The sequence below is a fragment of the Oncorhynchus clarkii genome, chromosome 17 (genome assembly GCF_045791955.1).
Source record: "Oncorhynchus clarkii lewisi isolate Uvic-CL-2024 chromosome 17, UVic_Ocla_1.0, whole genome shotgun sequence".
Classification (NCBI taxonomy): Eukaryota; Metazoa; Chordata; class Actinopteri; order Salmoniformes; family Salmonidae; genus Oncorhynchus; species Oncorhynchus clarkii.
In genome coordinates this window covers 44,671,117-44,689,747 of record NC_092163.1, presented here as the reverse complement: position 1 = coordinate 44,689,747, position 18,631 = coordinate 44,671,117, and the positions used below count along the sequence as shown (strand labels likewise).

Sequence of the window (18,631 nt, the reverse complement as noted above, 5' to 3'; positions counted from 1 at the left end):
TGACATAATTTGAGTCAATTGGAGGTGTACCTGTGGATGCATTTCAAGGCCTACTTTCAAACTCAGTGCCTCTTTGCTTGACATCATGGGAAAATCAAATCAGCCAAGACCTCAGAAAAAAAATGTAGACCACCACAAGTCTAGTTCATCCTTGGGAGTAATTTCCAAACGCCTGAAGGTACCACGTTCATCTGTACAAACAATAGTACACAGGTATAAACACCATGGGACCACGAAGCCGTCATACCGCTCAGGAAGAAGACGCGTTCTGTCTCCTAGAGATGAACGTACTTTGGTCCAAAAAGTGCAAATCAATCCCAAAACAACAGCAAAGGACCTTGTGAAGATGCTGGAGGAAACAGGTACAAAAGTATCTATATCCACAGTAAAACGAGTCCTATATTGACATAATCTGAAAGGCCGCTCAGCAAGGAAGAAGCCACTGTTCCAAAACCGCCATAAAAAAGCCAGACTATGGTTTTCAACTGCACATGGGGACAAAGATCGTATTTTTTGGAGAAATGTCCTCTGGTCTGATGAAACAAAAATAGAACTGTATGGCCATAATGACCAACTTTATGTTTGGAGGAAAAAGGGGGAGGCTTGCAAGCCGAAGAACATCATCCCAACCGTGAAGCAGGGGGGTGGCAGCATCATGTTGTGGGGGTGCTTTGCTGCAGGAGGGACTGGTGAACTGCACAAAATAAGTGGCATCATGAGGGAGGAAAATTATGTGGATATATTGAAGCAACATCTCAAGACATCAGTCAGGAAGTTAAAGCTTGGTCGCAAATGGGTCTTCCAAATGGACAATGACCCCAAGCATACTTCCAAAGTTGTGGCGAAATGGCTTAAGGACAACAAAGTCAAGGAATCGGAGTGGCCATCACAAAGCCCTGACCTCAATCCTATAGAAAATGTGTTGGAAGAACTGAAAAAGGGTGTGTGCGAGCAAAGAGGCCTACAAACCTGACTCAGTTACACCAGCTCTGTCAAAATTCACCCAACTTATTGTGGCAAGCTTGTGGAAGGCTACCCGAAACGTTTGACCCAAGTGAAACAATTTAAAGGCAATGGTACCAAATACTAATTGAGTGTATGTAAACTTCGGACCCACTGGGAATGAGATGAAATAAATCATTCCCTCCACTATTATTCTGACATTTCACATTCTTAAAGTAAAGTGGTGATCCTAACTGACCTAAGACAGGGAAAATTTACTAGGATTAAATGTCAGGAATTGTGAAATACATTTTAAACTTGTGTTTTTGGCTAAGGTGTATGAAAACCTCCGACTTCAACAGAATTGCGTTGCAGAGGCAGTTGCAGTGCGTTCTGTGGTGCATACATTGGATTTACTGAACGTATGCGTCAAACTGTATAAGAAGACAGCTTGACAGAAATGGTAGCAGAAGGTGAATGTTGAACTTTTCCACCACACATATCCAGATGATGGTGTGTGATATTTAGAGAAATGACACTACCGGTGTGATCAAGGCGTAAGGATGCCTGTCTAGTTCTGTCTCTGTTTAGCCCAGAGCTTAACCTGGGCTAAACAGTCGGAATTGTGAAAAACTGAGTTTAAATGTATTTGGCTAAGGTGTATGTAAACTTCCGACTTCAACTGTAGTTCAAACGTTCAAATTGCGCATTACAATAAGCAGGTATAATAAGCAAATTCAAAGCAATAACACATTAATTTAACAAAATGCTGTTGTTGTTACTTACCTGACACTGTGGTCTGCTGCCCTGTTCACAGTTGCTGCTGCTTGGCAAACAAGGAAGCTCAAGTGATTGAATTTGACAGTAGCACGTCAAGGTCCCTGAAAACACAATAAGCCTTCTAAACATGTGAAACATTTGGCAGTACACAGCCATATGGAATATGTCCTAAAAAAAAAATGAGTGTTTCAAAGGAGATATCAAGTATCACATTTTTACTTGAATACAGGAGACCATTCTATCCTGTGGGTAACCACTTGAGAATTTCTTAACCCTCCTATCCACTGTTCAGATCAGATCACCTTTCCAATGGAAAAAAAAAAGTATCCTCTGGCAGCCTTCTCTTGGTTTTAAATCGTGCCGTATTAGATCCCTTGGCGACGGCATGGCACATTCTTGGCAAAACTGTGGGAGGAAGGTCACCCTGTTGCTTTCTTAGACAACTGTCAATCTCTACAGTCCATCTTCGGATTGAGATCTCATTTTAGCTTAATGTTCTGAGCTGTGTGTTCTTAGCATAATAATGGTACTCCACGGTGTTTACTGCACGTGAAAAACATTTATTGGAATATCTATTGTCAAGACAGGATACATTTTCAACAGTACAATATTAGTGTCTGCTACAACCCACTGGGTACAGACGTCAATTCAGCATCTATTCCATGTTGGTTCAACGTAATTTCATTGAAATGACGTGGAAACAACGTTGATTCAACCAGTGTGTGCCAAGTGGAAAAACAACTGGCCCCGTCTCAAAGTAACACTCTTTGGTTGAAGATTTAACACCTACAAAAATAAAACAAACACGTAACGTGCAATGTGACTTTACTCGCAAAGGGAAAACCTTTAAATCTCGAGGGAGCAGAAACGCAACGAGATTAAACACTCAATGACTTAAGATGGGTTCGTATTGGGAGGTTGTCTCATCCTCCTTCATGTGATGAGCTGGTATGACCACAGCTGTTGGCCCTGTTGTGTGGAACAATAATCTCTTGGAACCCTCCACCTTACTTTACTTCAAGCTCATTGGCATTACCCATTTTATTTCTTTATAACAATTTAGGACTTGCAAGGCTACTGCAACCGTATACCAATGACATTTCAAGATGTCACGGCTAAATGAGGATATTCTGTTGTGCCAGTGAACGCTTAAAAAGAAAAGAGTAAGAACCATAGATTGACCTAACCTTGAGTCGAGTATGTTCTGTGCACTACTTGAAACAAAGCTGTGTTAAAAGAGTGTTAAAAATGCTTGACAAAAACCTTTTCACACCTCATTTGAGATTTTGTAGAGATGTCATCATAGATTGAGTCAATGTTTTTACTGCACACCACAAAACACATATTTACATATCTTGTAAAACATATAAAATATGTTTTTTTATATATATACTGTATATGCTACAATATTGAATGTCAACACCAATTAAATAAATCATTCAAAACAATGACAGCCACTGACGCCCATGGTTATATGTGAGATGAATCATGGGATATTTCGTGAAGCAGTCACACGTCAACTAGCAGTCTAGAGGTTGCTGCCAAACAAAGCCAAAATACATGACCAATGAGATCAAGTAGTAATCTCCTGAGAGCACTCGTCCCTCTATATAAGAAGCGACACCACTCCTATCAGGACAGACAGGGACCCAGCTAAGGTAAGTCATGCTCCTGCACAGATGCTACCTCAGTTTAGTCTTGCTTCGCTCATAGATAACAAGCACATTTAAATTAAACGTTCTGATTATTTATTTGATTATAATCTTAATATCTTAATTATTAGAGTCTCTCTATATTGCATTATCTGATTTAATATTATACATTTTAAAATGTAGAGGAAGCTGTAAAATACTAAACAAATGGTTTGTCTTTTCAGGTATTCTGTTTAAAGGCTGCCAGAGACCTACCTGCACTGTTGGTGTCTGACAAGGTAAAAACATTTTACTTTGCAAGCATTACATGTAGTTATAAAATGTTACATTTTTGTGTTATCACATATACAGTACCAAGAATGTTAATTATTAGTTACTAATTTGGCTAAGGTCCTGTCATTACAATTTAATAATTGTTTTGTGTACCTTCAGTTACCTTCAGTTTGTGTATCTGCAGTTCAAACCAAATCACATTTTATTGGTCATATACATGTGTTTAGCAGATGTTATTGCGGGTGTACCGAAATGCTTGTGCTTCTAGTTCCGACAGTGCAGCAATATCTAACAAGTAATGTCTAACAATCTCACAACATATACCCAATATATACAAATTTAAGAAAAGGAATGGAATTAAGAATTCATAAATATTTGGACGAGCAATGTCAGAGCGGCATCTACTAAAATACAGTAGAATAGTTTAGAATACAGTATATACATATGAGATGAGTAATGCAAGATATGTAAACATTATTAAAGTGACTAGTGTTCCATTTATTAAAGTGGCAAATGATTTCAAGTCCGTGCATATAGGCAGCAGCCTCTCTATGCTAGTGATTATGGCTATTTAACAGTCTGATGGCCTTGACCTTGAAATAGTTACCATAGTAGTCATGAAGTGACAACATACCTTAAGGTTAACTTAGTGTATAGTGTTGTATGCTGTCAATGTGTCCAACCACCACCCAAGTACCATTCAATGATTCCCTTTAGTCAGAGTGAAGTCAATACTTTACAGTGGGGTTATATTCTCTTTTTAAGACGTTAATAATGAGAAAGATTCCAACTCTTTAAAGGCATCATCTGTAACATCTTGTTCAATGATCATTTCAACTAATGTACCCACCACAGGAGGCTGCTGAAGGGAGGACGGCTCATAATAATGACCGGAACGGAGCGAATAGAATGGCATCAAACACATGGAAACCAGCTTTTAGATGTATTTGATACCATTCCACAATTCCTCTCCAGTCATTACCACAAGCCCATCCTCCCAAATGAAGGTGCCACCAACCCGTTGATTCTCTGTGAATAGTCCATAACTTATGCCGCATGAGCTTAGTACAACTGACTTAACCTATCATATGTCAAAATCTAAAGTCGTATTTCTCCATTGTTTATATTTTGTAGGTATCTGAGTCTTTGTTAACAACAATGCATTACATTCTAACAGTAAAGAGCCACCATGGGGGACTCAGAGATGCAGTGCTTTGGCGCGGCGGCCATTTACCTCCGCAAGCCGGAAAGGGAGAGGATCACGGCCCAGGCCGCTCCCTTTGATGCCAAATCAGCTTTCTTTGTGGTTGAGCCCAAAGAGATGTACCTCAAAGGGGTTCTCCAGAGTAGAGAGGGTGGCAAAGCCACTGTCAAAACGCTATGTGGTCAAGTAAGTGATATAATGTATCTCCATCTCAGCACTCTAATAAAAATGGATTAGTACATATAAGGTAAGTAACATTTTAGATTAATAATTCATGTCTTTTATGTGTATTTTTTTTGGCACAGACCATCACTGTAAAAGAGGATGATATCCACCCCATGAACCCTCCAAAGTACGATAAAATTGAGGACATGGCCATGATGACCCACCTCAATGAGGCCACGGTGTTGTATAACCTCAAAGAGCGTTACGCAGCATGGATGATCTACGTGAGCTTAAATGAAAGATAATCTAGTGGTCAAGACATGAATCAATGGAGAGTTGAAATGTTAAAAAACATTATTCCCTTCTATTACAGACCTACTCTGGGCTGTTCTGTGTCACTGTGAACCCCTACAAGTGGCTCCCAGTGTACGACCAGTCGGTTGTGAATGCTTACAGAGGCAAAAAGAGAATTGAGGCCCCACCCCACATCTTCTCTATCTCTGATAATGCCTATCAGCACATGCTCACTGGTATGCTCACTTATTGGTGCAATTTAAATGAACTGAAAAAGAGAAGGCCTCTTTATTGTCTCGTCAACATAGGCTAATCTTTGATATTTTTCCCTCTTGCAGATCGTGAAAACCAGTCAATCCTCATTACGTAAGCACCCGTGTCTGTGCAGCCTAATGAACGTATCAACTTCATTGAGTCTTTAGTCTTCAGTCATTTTGAACAGAAAACAACTGTGTTAAGTGTTTATTTTGAGTGTTTCCTACCCGTAGCGGAGAATCCGGTGCAGGAAAGACTGTGAACACTAAACGTGTCATCCAGTACTTTGCGACAATCGCAGTGGCTGGAGGCAAGAAGGAACAAGCAGCAGCTGCTGCTTCTGGGAAAATAAAGGTGAGACACATTATTGTATATACTGTGCAAATACAGTATGTCAAGATTAAAGTATGTAGATTTTAGGCAGAAGCATCATGCTATTGTTATTTTTTTATGTGGGTACTGATGACCAAATTTGCTGTATTATTCAGAAAATAAATAATATTGTTTAGGCCTATATTGTTTTCAGTACAAGTGCATAAAACTGAAAGTAGTGCGCTTCCTTATTCATTAAAAAATATATTTTAAGGGTATTTTGACACTTTATTTAGTGTTGGTATCTGAAAGGAAAGTGGGATACAGGCAGGTGGGAGATGTAGTGGGAAGGGTGGATGCAGGGATTAAACCCCTGGCTCCAGTGGGGAGCTTTGTACACTTGATACGGCTCTCCACAACGCCCATGACTTTCAAAGGCCATGGCCCAATCCAAAATGGATCACGAAACCCTACGCATTTTGACAGGAGCAATCCATATGGTAATGCCGTCATGTTGCGCTCTCACAGGCCAGGTTTCACCATGTCGCTTATAGCATCTCAGATCTACACAATTGCGTTCTAGGGTCTAGGGCACAGGAGTTTGGTGGCACCTTAAATAAAGTCTAGTTATTTGTTACATTTGACTATGTAAAACCTAGCAGTACTACTTATTTCTCTAAGAGTGAGGTGGATTTAGAGCATTTAGCAAAGAAAAAACATATTTGTCTCTATGAAATGAAACCATCAAGTGATAGATTTTTATTTATTATTTTATTGTATTTTACCCCCCTTTTTCTCCCCAATTTCGTGATATCCAATTGCGACCCAATTACGATCTTGTCTCATCGCCGGGGCGAAGGTCGAGTCATGCGTCCTCCGAAACATGATCCGCCAAACCACGCTTCTTAACCCGATTAACCCGGAAGCCAGCTGTACCAATGTGTCGGAGGAAACACCTTCAACTGACGACCAAAGTCATCTGCAGGCGCCAGGCCCGCCACAAGGAGTCGCTAGAGCGTGATGAGCCAAGTAAAGCCCCTCTGGCCAAAACCCTCCCCTAACCCGGACGAAGCTGGGCCAATTGTGGGCTGCACTATGGGGGTCCCGGGCATGGCCGGTTGTGACACAGCCTGGGATCGAACCCGAGTCTGTAGTGACGCCATGGCATGGGGTTTTTCAATGACAGACATGACCGCTGCGCCACCCGGGAGGCCCAAGTGATGGATTTTACACAAATACATATCATTGAACAACCCCGTGCCATGATTAGATAGTGAAAAAAACACACCAATCTCTTTAATAATTTCTTTAAACAATAAAAGCGAATTTACCAATGTTTTTGAAAATGTATATATTGTATAGCATTTTGGAATGAAATCCTTCATTTCTAAAGTTTGCTGTATCATGTCATCTCTAGGGCTCGCTGGAGGATCAAATCATTGCAGCTAACCCTCTGCTGGAGGCTTATGGTAATGCCAAGACTGTGAGGAATGACAACTCCTCCCGTTTTGTAAGTAATGTTAAAATGCCGCTTCACATTACTTGCTGCCTGTTAAAAACTTGAAGAACTACTTACAATGTCTCGACTGTTCAGGGTAAATTCATCAGAATCCATTTTGGAACTACCGGAAAGCTGGCTTCAGCCGATATTGAAACTTGTAAGTATCTTCATTTTTTTCATACTTTTTATTTACATCTAAAAAATGTATGTTATACAACACACTCTTAACCATGCTATACTTGAACTACAGATCTGCTGGAGAAGTCTAGAGTGACATTCCAGCTGTCTGCTGAGAGAAGCTACCACATCTTCTATCAGCTCATGACTGGACACCAGCCACAATTGCTGGGTGAGAGACAAATACAGAAATATGACATGGGATTCATAAGGCCAATAGGGCTACATAAAAGCCTGTTAAACTCTGAGAAGTTGTTCTGGTCCCTGTACTGGGTCTGGTGAGTTTGGGGGTTACCCCCAAATAGGGTACACCCTGATGGTCATTGCAAAGCAATACATTTCCTTCTCCATCCACATTACCTTGTATGCATCCTCCACATGCACCCTTGACAGTGGTGTAAAGTACTTAAGTAAAAAATACTTTAAAGTACTACTTAAGTAGTTATTTGGGGTATCTGTACTTTACTGTTTATATTTTTGACAACTTTTACTTTTACTTCACGACATTCCCAAAGACAATTATGCACATTTTACTCCATACATTTTTCATGACACCCAAAAGTACTCGTTACATTTTTTATGCTTAGCAGGACAGGAAAATTGTGCAATTCACGCACTAATAAAGGGAACATCCCTGGTAATCTCTATTGTCACTGATCTGGCGGACAAACGGACTCACAAAACACAAATTCGTTGCTTGTAAAATATGTCTGAGTGTTGGAGTGTGCCCCTGGCTATCCATAAAGTCAAAATATTTGCTTAAGATAAGGAATTTGAGATGATTTGTACTTTTGATACTTAAGTATATTTAAAGCCAAATACTTTTAGACTTTTACTCAATTAGTATTTTACTGGGTGACTTTCACTTTTACTTGAGTCATTTTCTATTATTTTACTCAAGTATGACAAGTGGGTACTTGTTCCACCACTGACCGTTGATCTAGTTCACTCATTTATAATAGGAAAAGTGATTGGGAAAATACGTTTGAAGTTTCCTCACCTGTCTGTGTCTTGTTTTTTAAAAAAGTATCACTTCAAAGGCCTGATTTCTTGGGTCATTGTAAGATGTCAGGCTTGAAAATCTGTTCAGCCATTTTGGCACTGTGACCAAACAGTGGCCAAGATACGTCATATGATTTCTTGCTCCCATCTAGTGGACGAACTGGGAATCAGACAGGGGGTATATTTACACACTGGATAGATAGACACTTCAGCTTTCTCCTCATAAATGATGTATATGGCACGATCGTTATAAGGAGTGGACCAAGGCGCAGCATACGTAGAGTTCCACATATTTTAATGAATAAAGTGAAACTTAAACAAATACAAAACAATAAAGAATAAACTAACCGTGACGACAATTCAGTGCTAACAGGCAACTAAACATAAACAATATCCCATAAACCACAGGTGGGAAAAATGCTACTTAAGTATGATCCCCAATTAGAGACAAAGGTAACCAGCTACCTCTAATTGGGAATCATACAAATCACCAACATAGAATATCAAACCTAGAACCCCACATAGAAAATATAAACTAGAACAAAAACCCCTAGTCACACCCTGACCTACTCTACCATAGAAAATACAGGTTTTATATGGTCAGGACGTGACAGTATATCATTCCTCTAAGACGAAAAAGGATCCCTGTGAGACGAAAGATTACTTTGCCCTGCGTTTTTTAAATGTCTGTGTTCCTATGGAAATTTGAGCATGTTTCAAGTGACAACATTAGGTAAAAGATCTGACTTTTTAATAAATATTAAATATAAAATATATCCTTTTGGAACAGTAATTGGTGACATATTTTATGTCAAACCTAGACTTTCAAATGTTTTATTCCCCAACATTGGACAAAATATATCTTGGGCTCTGTAATAGTCACATTGTTTCTGACACCTTTATCAGAATCCCACAGTTCTTAAGACTTATGGTTTTGTAACCAAAATGTACTGTATGAGGGTAGTATACAATATTATGTGTCATTTAGAAAATGCCACCAAAGAGTGTCAGAGTTGAACAGGTTAATAACGTCACTGTTAAACATGTGTTTATATTCCAGATGCTCTTCTGATCACCACCAACCCCTACGACTATCCCATGCTCAGTCAGGGTGAAATCACCGTCAAGAGTATCTGTGATGTGGACGAGTTCATTGCCACTGACGCAAGTCAAATTGACATATGTTATTTCATGCCATAATTGCTTGTTCTTAGCATAATGAATCATATTTTGATAGTATTTTGATTGATGTTGCACGGAATCGTGTCTTTCTTTCTGGAAGTGTACTTGAAAGAAGTGATGTGTAGTGTTCTTCCAGGATAAGAGGGAAATCAACTTGCTTTTCAAGGAAGTCCATTTTGTGTAAACATAGCCCACCTCTACTTTAAATCACAGGAGGCCATTGACATTTTGGGCTTCACTGCTGATGAGAAGATTGGCATCTTCAAGCTGACTGGTTCTGTGATGCATCATGGGGCAATGAAGTTCAAGCAGAAGCAGCGTGAGGAGCAGGCCGAGCCTGATGGCACAGAAGGTAAAATCAGGAATCTCTGGCGTTGTCAAACTGGTGTACATTACATGCATGAAATCAAATCAATATTTACTCAACTTGGTGATTGAAATATCTGATCTTTGTAAAAAAAAAGTATGATCTTTGTAAAAAAAAAAAAGAGTACAATTTTACCTTCCATCTTAGTGGCTGATAAAATCTCCTACCTCATGGGCCTGAACTCCGCTGACTTGCTCAAAGCTCTGTGCTACCCCAGAGTGAAGGTCGGGAATGAGATGGTGACCAAGGGGCAGACTGTACCACAGGTTGGCAACTCGGTTATGGCCCTCTGTAAATCAGTCTATGAGAAAATGTTCTTGTGGATGGTCGTCCGTATCAATGAGATGTTAGACACAAAGCAGGCCAGACAATTCTTCATTGGTGTGCTGGACATCGCTGGATTTGAGATCTTTGATGTGAGTGGTAATCAAATCGCTTTTCCTTCCAATTTACACTAACTACCTGACTTAATGCACTACCCTAAATATTTTATTTTCTTCAGTACAACAGCTTGGAGCAGCTTTGCATCAACTTCACCAATGAGAAACTGCAACAGTTTTTCAACCACCACATGTTCGTACTGGAACAAGAAGAGTACAAGAAAGAGGGAATTGAATGGGCGTTCATTGACTTTGGTATGGACTTGGCTGCCTGCATTGAGCTTATTGAGAAGGTACACATAATAACAATTTCTTAAATCAATATTTTACTGTAAAAAAGCCTGGTCTCTATTAAAATTATTCTGTTCTCAACAGCCAATGGGCATCTTCTCCATCCTTGAAGAGGAGTGCATGTTCCCCAAAGCTTCTGACACTACCTTCAAGACCAAGCTGAATGAACAGCATCTTGGCAAAACTGCCGCCTTCCAAAAGCCAAAGCCTACCAAAGGAAAGGAGGCAGGGAAGGAAGCCCACTTTGCCCTTGTGCACTATGCTGGTATTGTAGAATACAGTATCACAGGCTGGCTGGACAAGAACAAGGACCCCCTGAACGACTCTGTTGTGCAACTCTACCAGAAGTCTACAGTCAAACTGCTGGCTTATCTCTATGTAACTCCAGCAGCCGATGGTAGTGTTCACTGTTCACACAGATTTTTTGAAAATATTTACATAAAGCCTAGTCATGGCATTAGCACATTCCGTAAATACTAACACATTTTGCATCCCTGTAATGCTGGAATGTATCTTTTGAATATACAAATAGAGGCTGCAAGCAAGAAGGGTGGCGCCAAGAAGAAGGGTGGCTCCTTCCAGACAGTGTCTGCTCTGTTCAGGGTATGTGTTAATCAAATATTGAGAGGATTTTCCTTTATGATGGGAGAGGGGAAATATTATAATTGTATTCATATCATAATATGTTTAAGGTGTGTGTGGATCTGAAATAGCTTTTGTTCAAAATGTTTGAGATTCAACAATTGAGTTTGGAGTTTGCAAGGGAAATGTTTATTGTTGGTTTAAATATGTTTCAACTTTCAGGAAAACTTGGGCAAGCTGATGACCAACTTGAGGAGCACTCATCCGCACTTTGTGCGATGTTTGATTCCCAATGAATCAAAGACACCAGGTAAGTGCTAAAAATCTGGAAATTGTTTTTAACCCTGTGAAGAAGAACCTTGTTTTAAGTTTTATGAAAATAAATGAGTAAAACATTACATTTGTCTACAAGGTCTGATGGAAAACTTCCTGGTCATCCACCAGCTGAGGTGTAATGGTGTACTGGAAGGTATAAGAATCTGCAGAAAGGGCTTCCCCAGCAGAATCCAATATGGTGACTTCAAGCAGAGGTAATTACACAGTACGCTTGAAAAGTCAGCCATCGTCAGTGGTTGCAGATATTGTGGCATCCAACACCGCTGTGTGAATACTGCGTGGTATTGATCAATGAAGTTGAACTATCTCTTCTTTCAGATACAAAGTATTGAATGCCAAAGTCATCCCTGAGGGACAGTTCATGGACAACAAGAAGGCTTCAGAGAAGCTCTTGGGGTCCATTGATGTGGACCACACTCAGTACAAGTTTGGGCACACCAAGGTAAAACATTATTCCTCTTACTAATCTCTGGTTGACAGACTACATAACATAAATGGTATTGTAATGTTAACGTCTGTCAAAAGACTGTGGCATCAAACTACTAACGAGCAACGGTACTTCCGGTACTTTAGTTTTCCATCACTGGTTATTTGGACGTGTCAGGATTGGGTGAAGGTGGTGCTTAAAGTGGGGGCAGAGATTTGAAGCAATAATATGAAGCAATGATTTCAAGTGGAACGTTTTCTTAATGGGGGGAGGGGGGGGGGGGCTTTGGCTGAGTTTCCATTTAGGGAGGTGGAGACTGTTTCTCTCATTAGTATCTTTTCTCATATACATCTTCCCCCAGAACCTAATCGAGCATGTGACGCAGTTACAATATTTTAGTTCTGGGTTTCCGTTCTGAGTTTCCGAGATTACTCATTTAAAAATGCTCTTTGAACCTCTGAGTTTAGAATACTTTTCTAATAAACACTAAATTGCAGGTGTTCTTCAAAGCTGGTCTGTTGGGTACTCTGGAAGAGATGCGAGATGAGAAACTGGCTTCTCTGGTGACCATGACTCAGGCCCTGTGCAGAGGTTTCCTCATGAGGAGGGAGTATATGAAGATGATTGAGAGGAGGTAAAGGCTTTGCTGGAAAGAAATGTCTATCCATCCTCATTGGTTTACACAGTTGTTGCGTTTATAATTGACTTGATCCAACTATTTTTTTATTTGTTTGGATTTTGACAGAGAGTCTACTTTCGCCATCCAATACAACATCCGCTCCTTCATGAACGTCAAAACCTGGCCATGGATGAAGCTGTACTTCAAGATCAAGCCTCTTCTAAAGAGTGCTGAAACTGAGAAGGAGATGGCCCAAATGAAGGAGACCTTTGAAAAAACAAAGGAGGATCTGACAAAGGCATTGTCCAAGAAGAAAGAGCTTGAAGAGAAGATGGTTGCTATACTGAATGAAAGAAATGCCTTGGCGTTACAAGTAGCATCTGTAAGTAGCATCTGTAACTGAAGGAGTGGATTAGTACAATGCGCATCAACCCTTGTTTATATTTGAGAGTATAATTGTGGAACAAATAATAAAATATCATATAATCACAACTCTAGGAAGGTGAGAGCCTCAATGATGCCGAGGAAAGGTGTGAGGGACTCATTAAGAGTAAGATCCAGCTTGAAGCCAAACTCAAAGAGACAACTGAAAGGCTGGAGGATGAGGAGGAGCTCAATGCTGAGGTGACTGCCAAGAAAAGGAAACTGGAGGACGAGTGCTCTGAGCTGAAGAAAGACATTGATGACTTGGAGCTCACCTTGGCCAAAGTGGAAAAGGAGAAACATGCCACCGAAAATAAGGTTATCTATTTTTCAATACAACCTTTGTGCATCTCTATAGATACAGGCAACCATGTTAATGAAGCATTACATGATTCTACTTAGGTTAAAAACCTAGTGGAGGAGATGGCCTCCCAAGATGAAACCATTGCCAAGTTGACCAAGGAGAAGAAAGCCCTCCAAGAGGCGCATCAGCAAGTCCTTGATGATCTCCAGGCAGAGGAAGACAAAGTCAACACTCTGACCAAAGCCAAGACCAAGCTTGAACAGCAAGTGGATGATGTGAGCAAAAAACAAACTGAATTGAGGGAGTAAAAAGAGGTTATAACTAGTAGTACATTATCCGTATACACATGTAGGTGGAACCACAGTACAATAATGCCTGCTCTCTGTTAAAACAGCTGGAAGGATCTCTGGAGCAAGAGAAGAAAGTCCGCATGGACCTTGAGAGAGCCAAAAGGAAGCTTGAAGGAGATCTGAAACTGTCCCAGGAATCCGTAATGGATCTGGAAAATGACAGGCAGCAGTCAGAGGAGAAGATTAAGAAGTAAGTTGCTGACCAATAATAAAGCAAGCTCGTATATTTTACCGAAAGTACGTCAACTTCATCTCCATTCCCTGTTCTTGTGTTCAACTGTACATAGGAAGGACTTTGAGTTAAGCCAGTTTCTTAACAAGGTTGAGGATGAACAGACACTTGGTCTTCAGCTCCAGAAGAAAATCAAGGAGCTCCAGGTTGATTCAAGATGTAGAACTTAACTAAAGTGATTCAAATCTATAAGAATGAATATTTTCAAGTTGGCTTTGCAAGGCCTGAATATATACGACCATGTATTTCAGGCTCGGGTTGAGGAGCTGGAGGAGGAGATTGAGGCTGAACGTGCTGCTCGGGCCAAGGTTGAGAAGCAGAGGTCTGATCTCTCCAGGGAACTTGAGGAGATCAGTGAGAGGCTTGAAGAAGCTGGAGGTGCAACATCTGTCCAGATTGAGATGAGCAAGAAGCGTGAGGCTGAGTTCCAGAAGCTGCGTCGTGATCTTGAAGAGTCCACCCTGCAGCATGAGGCCACGGCTGCTGCACTCCGTAGGAAGCAGGCCGACACTGTGGCAGAACTGGGAGAACAAATAGACAACCTACAGCGTGTCAAGCAGAAGCTGGAGAAGGAGAAGAGTGAATTCAAAATGGAGATTGATGACCTCTCCAGCAATCTGGAGTCTGTTTCCAAATCAAAGGTAAAAACAACAGGTTTATATTGAAGTCAAAAAACAAGTCATGATCAAATAACTCTAAAACTGTACTTGTTTCAGGGAAACTATGAGAAAATGTGCCGCTCTCTTGAGGATCAAATGAGTGAGCTCAAATCCAAGAACGATGAACATGTGCGCCAATTGAATGACATAGGTGTGCTAAGGGCAAGACTGCTGACAGAGAATGGTTAGTGTGCAAAGAAACACTACTTACCCAAACAAACATCATCAATATATCTGCTAGAAACATATTTCCTACATTGTATCTTCAATCAGGTGAATACGGGCGTCAGCTGGAGGAAAAAGAAGCTCTGGTTTCCCAGTTGACCAGGGGCAAGCAAGCTTTCACACAGCAGGTTGAGGAACTCAAGAGGCACATCGAGGAAGAAGTGAAAGTAGGATAAATCACTTAATAGGTTTGCAAAGAAATACATAAAATGTGTACAAGTCGTTTTGAACAAATTCTAAAGAAAGGTTTCTTTCTCTACAAATCAACTGAAAGTCCAAGAATGCCTTGGCCCATTCTGTTCAATCAGCCCGCCATGACTGTGACCTGCTCAGGGAGCAGTATGAAGAGGAGCAGGAGGCCAAGGCTGAGCTGCAGCGTGGATTGTCCAAAGCCAACGGCGAGGTGGCTCAGTGGAGAACCAAATATGAGACTGATGCCATTCAGCGCACTGAGGAGCTTGAGGATGCCAAGTAATTAAAGACATTGAACATGTTCATAATGACCAAAATACCTACAATGGCAAACATCAGAGAAAAAAAAACATGTTTCTATACCTTTACAGGAAAAAGCTTGCACAGCGTCTGCAAGACGCACAAGAGACAATTGAGGCAACAAACTCCAAGTGTGCTTCTCTGGAGAAGACCAAGCAGAGACTGCTGGGTGAAGTGGAAGATCTCATGATTGATGTGGAGAGAGCTAATGCTTCAGCTGCCCAGCTTGACAAGAAGCAGAGAAACTTTGACAAGGTACCATGAAAGACAAGATGGCAAGGAAAAATGAATGAAATCCACCTATTCAGTCACTAATTTATTCATGAACCTGTTAATGACACTTCCAGGTTCTGGCAGAGTGGAAGCAGAAGTATGAGGAGGGCCAGGCAGAGCTAGAGGGGTCTCTGAAAGAGGCCCGCTCTCTCAGCACCGAGCTGTTCAAGATGAAGAACTCCTATGAAGAATGTTTGGACCACCTGGAGACACTGAAGAGGGAGAACAAGAACCTGCAACGTATGTTCCAAACATTCTGAATCAAACTTAAAGTAACTGTCCAGTGAACATCCCATCAGCTGGCCAATCAGCGGTCTACTCACATTAATATGTTTATTGACCGGTATATGCCCACACCATTCTGTTATTGGGGTACGCCCACATCATTCTAACACAGATAAGCTGTCATTTAACATACTTACTTAAAACAAATTGAAAGGAAATCTATTTCACTCATGTTGTAATTAATTATAGGTCAACTTTCATAGAAATCTGGAAACACTTTAATGTCTACATGCAATAAAACAATACATGCAGTTTAACATTTTCTTTAAACATTCCAATTAGAGTAAATAGTCTTTAAGCAATCTAATTGACCATATTGTGTAATAACCACTATTTCCATGTTTCTCAAAGAGGAAATCGCTGACCTGACTGAACATATTGGTGAGTCTGGAAAGACCATCCATGAGCTGGAGAAGGGAAAGAAGACAGTGGAGCTTGAGAAGTCAGAATTTCAGACGGCCCTGGAGGAAGCAGAGGTAAAAGAAAATATAGATAAAATTCCCATTTTAAAAAGGGGAAGGGGAAGTAGGTACAATATATTCTGTTGTCTATTACTCATCTATAACTTAATTGCGATTTTGATACATTTTAAGGCTACGCTGGAGCATGAGGAATCCAAGATTCTCCATGTTCAGCTAGAGCTAACCCAGGTTAAAAGTGAAGTTGACAAGAAGCTGGCAGAGAAGGATGAGGAGACAGAGCAGATCAAGAGGAACAGCCAGAGGATGATGGACTCCATGCAGAGCACTCTGGACACTGAGATCAGGAGCAGGAATGATGCCCTGAGAATCAAAAAGAAGATGGAGGGAGACCTCAATGAGATGGAGATTCAGTTGAGCCATGCCAACCGCCAGGCTGCTGAAAGCCAAAAACAGCTGAGGAACATCCAGGGAGCACTCAAGGTATGGATTTTAAACATCTACTTGAGTCGGGAAGGCTGTGGAACAAATATGATATAATTGACTTTTCTTCCTTTGACCTCAGGATGCCCAATTGCACCTTGATGATGCTGTCCGCGCCTCAGATGATATGAAGGAGCAAGTAGCCATAGTGGAGCGTAGGAATAACTTGATGCTGGCTGAGATTGAAGAACTAAGGGCTGGCCTGGAGCAGACAGAGAGAGGCCGCAAAGTGGCCGAACAGGAGCTGGTTGATGCCAGTGAGCGTGTTGGACTGCTGCATTCTCAGAATACCAGCCTTATAAACACCAAGAAGAAGCTGGAAGTTGACCTTACTCAGATCCAAGGTGAAATGGAAGACACTGTCCAGGAAGCAAGAAATGCAGACGAGAAGGCCAAGAAGGCTATTACTGATGTGAGTCCTTATAGCATATAATATAAATCTAAACTCTTACAGCAAAATGTACTTGCCGATAAGTAACATCCCTATCCATTTCTACATGAAATGCCATGGTGGCAGGCTGCCATGATGGCTGAGGAGCTGAAGAAGGAACAGGACACCAGCTCTCACCTGGAGAGGATGAAGAAAAACCTGGAGGTCACAGTGAAGGACCTGCAGCACCGTCTGGATGAGGCTGAGAATCTGGCCATGAAGGGCGGAAAGAAGCAACTCCAGAAACTGGAGGCTAGGGTAAACTCTAACTACATCATCTTAATGAAAACATTCACACTGACTACTAATGACTCCACCAATGACAAAGGAAATACACTGTAATAACTTGGTTATAATCAAATTATTTCATTCAAGGTCCGTGAATTGGAGAGTGAAATTGATGCTGAACAGAGACGTTCAGCTGATGCTATTAAAGGTGTTCGAAAATATGAGAGGAGAGTCAAGGAGCTCAGCTATCAGGTACTTTCAACATCTGATGAGAAGTACTCTGTAAAGAGTAATCTTGACCCCTAAGCCATAATCATCCTTTAATTTATACAGACTGAGGAGGATAAGAAGAATGCGAACAGGCTCCAGGATCTGGTGGACAAGCTGCAGCTGAAAGTGAAAGCCTACAAGAGACAGTCTGAGGAGGCTGTAAGTAAATTGAATTCTTATTATCGTAGAAATACCATAAAACGGCATAGTTTCAACTATGAATTCTAGATTTACTTTGGTAACATTTACTTCACTTTACCTATGGCCTGCAGATATAACGCTCCATAACTTAACTTGTAAGCAGGTTTGAGACTTTATAATGTCTTATAATAAGGCTTACAGTACCTTATTAACCAGCTGGTTTGTCTTACAGGAGGAGCAGTCAAACACTCACCTGTCCAGGTACAGGAAGGTGCAGCATGAGCTGGAGGAAGCTCAAGAGCGTGCCGACATCGCTGAGTCACAGGTCAGCAAGATGAGAGCCAAGAGCCGTGAAATTGGCGGCAAGGTACGATCAACCCTTTATTAATAGGTAATTTTGTTGCCATTCAACAAATATGGCTGAGATTAGAAATTAGATTAATGTGATTAATTTCTAATTATTGTTCCCTAAATGTTTCTTTTAGTCCAAGGATACAATGGAGTGATCAGCTTTGGAGGAATGGAGGAAACGAGACATTCACAAGCAACCATACAATATGAATTTCTTGTGAAATGTTTACATACTGTAACTAGTAGGCCTACCCTATGTGTGAACAATGGCACATTGGGTGTGAACACTGCAGGCAGCAGTCAATAAAAATAGCTTGTTATCATC

At 40.8% G+C, this 18,631-nt stretch overlaps 1 protein-coding gene across 1 annotated transcript; it reads left to right on the top strand.

The window, feature by feature from the left end:
- Positions 1–3,358: 3,358 nt before the first annotated feature.
- Positions 3,359–18,631, top strand: LOC139370918 (myosin heavy chain, fast skeletal muscle-like). The gene is made up of 39 exons (XM_071110803.1): positions 3,359–3,380; positions 3,599–3,652; positions 4,825–5,037; positions 5,157–5,300; positions 5,390–5,546; positions 5,649–5,676; positions 5,799–5,919; positions 7,295–7,387; positions 7,472–7,535; positions 7,629–7,727; positions 9,618–9,721; positions 9,953–10,091; positions 10,254–10,522; positions 10,609–10,779; positions 10,862–11,174; positions 11,310–11,380; positions 11,582–11,669; positions 11,772–11,889; positions 12,014–12,137; positions 12,620–12,756; positions 12,868–13,123; positions 13,240–13,482; positions 13,567–13,743; positions 13,863–14,008; positions 14,106–14,196; positions 14,302–14,691; positions 14,767–14,893; positions 14,983–15,101; positions 15,209–15,405; positions 15,498–15,681; positions 15,774–15,939; positions 16,336–16,460; positions 16,578–16,886; positions 16,969–17,298; positions 17,404–17,574; positions 17,692–17,796; positions 17,878–17,973; positions 18,188–18,322; positions 18,441–18,631. The coding sequence occupies exons 3-39, from the start codon at positions 4,837–4,839 to the stop codon at positions 18,459–18,461; spliced, it is 5,829 nt and encodes a 1,942-aa protein (XP_070966904.1). The 5' UTR covers positions 3,359–3,380; positions 3,599–3,652; positions 4,825–4,836; the 3' UTR covers positions 18,462–18,631.